Source organism: Sinocyclocheilus grahami, unplaced genomic scaffold (assembly GCF_001515645.1).
Source record: "Sinocyclocheilus grahami isolate Dianchi unplaced genomic scaffold, SAMN03320097.WGS_v1.1 scaffold21024.1, whole genome shotgun sequence".
NCBI lineage: Eukaryota > Metazoa > Chordata > Actinopteri > Cypriniformes > Cyprinidae > Sinocyclocheilus > Sinocyclocheilus grahami.
The window spans coordinates 1-742 of record NW_015518270.1 but is presented as its reverse complement, the minus strand read 5'-3'; the positions used below and the strand labels follow the sequence as shown (position 1 = coordinate 742).

At 50.4% G+C, this 742-nt stretch overlaps 1 protein-coding gene across 1 annotated transcript; it reads left to right on the top strand.

Moving 5' to 3' along the window:
- The first annotated feature begins 6 nt into the window (after positions 1-6).
- Positions 7-680, top strand: LOC107579871 (sarcoplasmic/endoplasmic reticulum calcium ATPase 2-like). The gene is made up of 2 exons (XM_016265659.1): positions 7-51; positions 141-680. Exons 1-2 carry the CDS (start codon positions 40-42, stop codon positions 669-671), a joined length of 543 nt encoding a protein of 180 aa, XP_016121145.1. The 5' UTR covers positions 7-39; the 3' UTR covers positions 672-680.
- Positions 681-742: the final 62 nt, after the last annotated feature.

Here is a 742-nt window from a genome sequence, read left to right as displayed (position 1 = left end):
GTGCCGGATCCCCGTGCCGTCAATCAGGACAAGAAAAACATGTTGTTCTCAGTAAGAAAATTGGACTTCAGCTGAACCAAAATATTTTTGACGCAAAAGCCATGTATTTTTCCTGTTCATGTTAAATGTGTGCATTTCAGGGAACCAACATTGCTGCAGGCAAAGCCGTAGGTGTGGTGGTGGCCACAGGCGTGAACACAGAGATCGGTAAAATCCGTGACGAGATGGCCTCCACAGAGCAGGAGAGGACGCCCCTGCAGCAGAAGCTGGATGAGTTTGGTGAGCAGCTCTCTAAGGTAATCTCTCTCATCTGCATTGCCGTGTGGATCATCAACATCGGCCACTTCAACGACCCCGTCCACGGCGGCTCCTGGATCCGTGGAGCCATTTACTACTTCAAGATTGCCGTCGCTCTAGCCGTGGCTGCCATCCCTGAAGGTCTTCCTGCTGTCATCACCACCTGCCTGGCTCTCGGCACCCGCCGTATGGCCAAGAAAAATGCCATTGTCCGCTCTCTGCCCTCTGTGGAGACGCTGGGTTGCACTTCCGTCATCTGCTCTGACAAGACCGGCACCCTCACCACCAACCAGATGTCCGTCTGCAGGGTGAGCTCTTTCTTTAGCAGTTTAGTCATCCTAGGCTTTGTACAGAAGGTTAAATGCACTTCATAACTTCATGAAACACGCACAAATTTGCATACAATCCCAAGTCTGTTTTCCTGGAAGAAAAATCTTGAAAATTT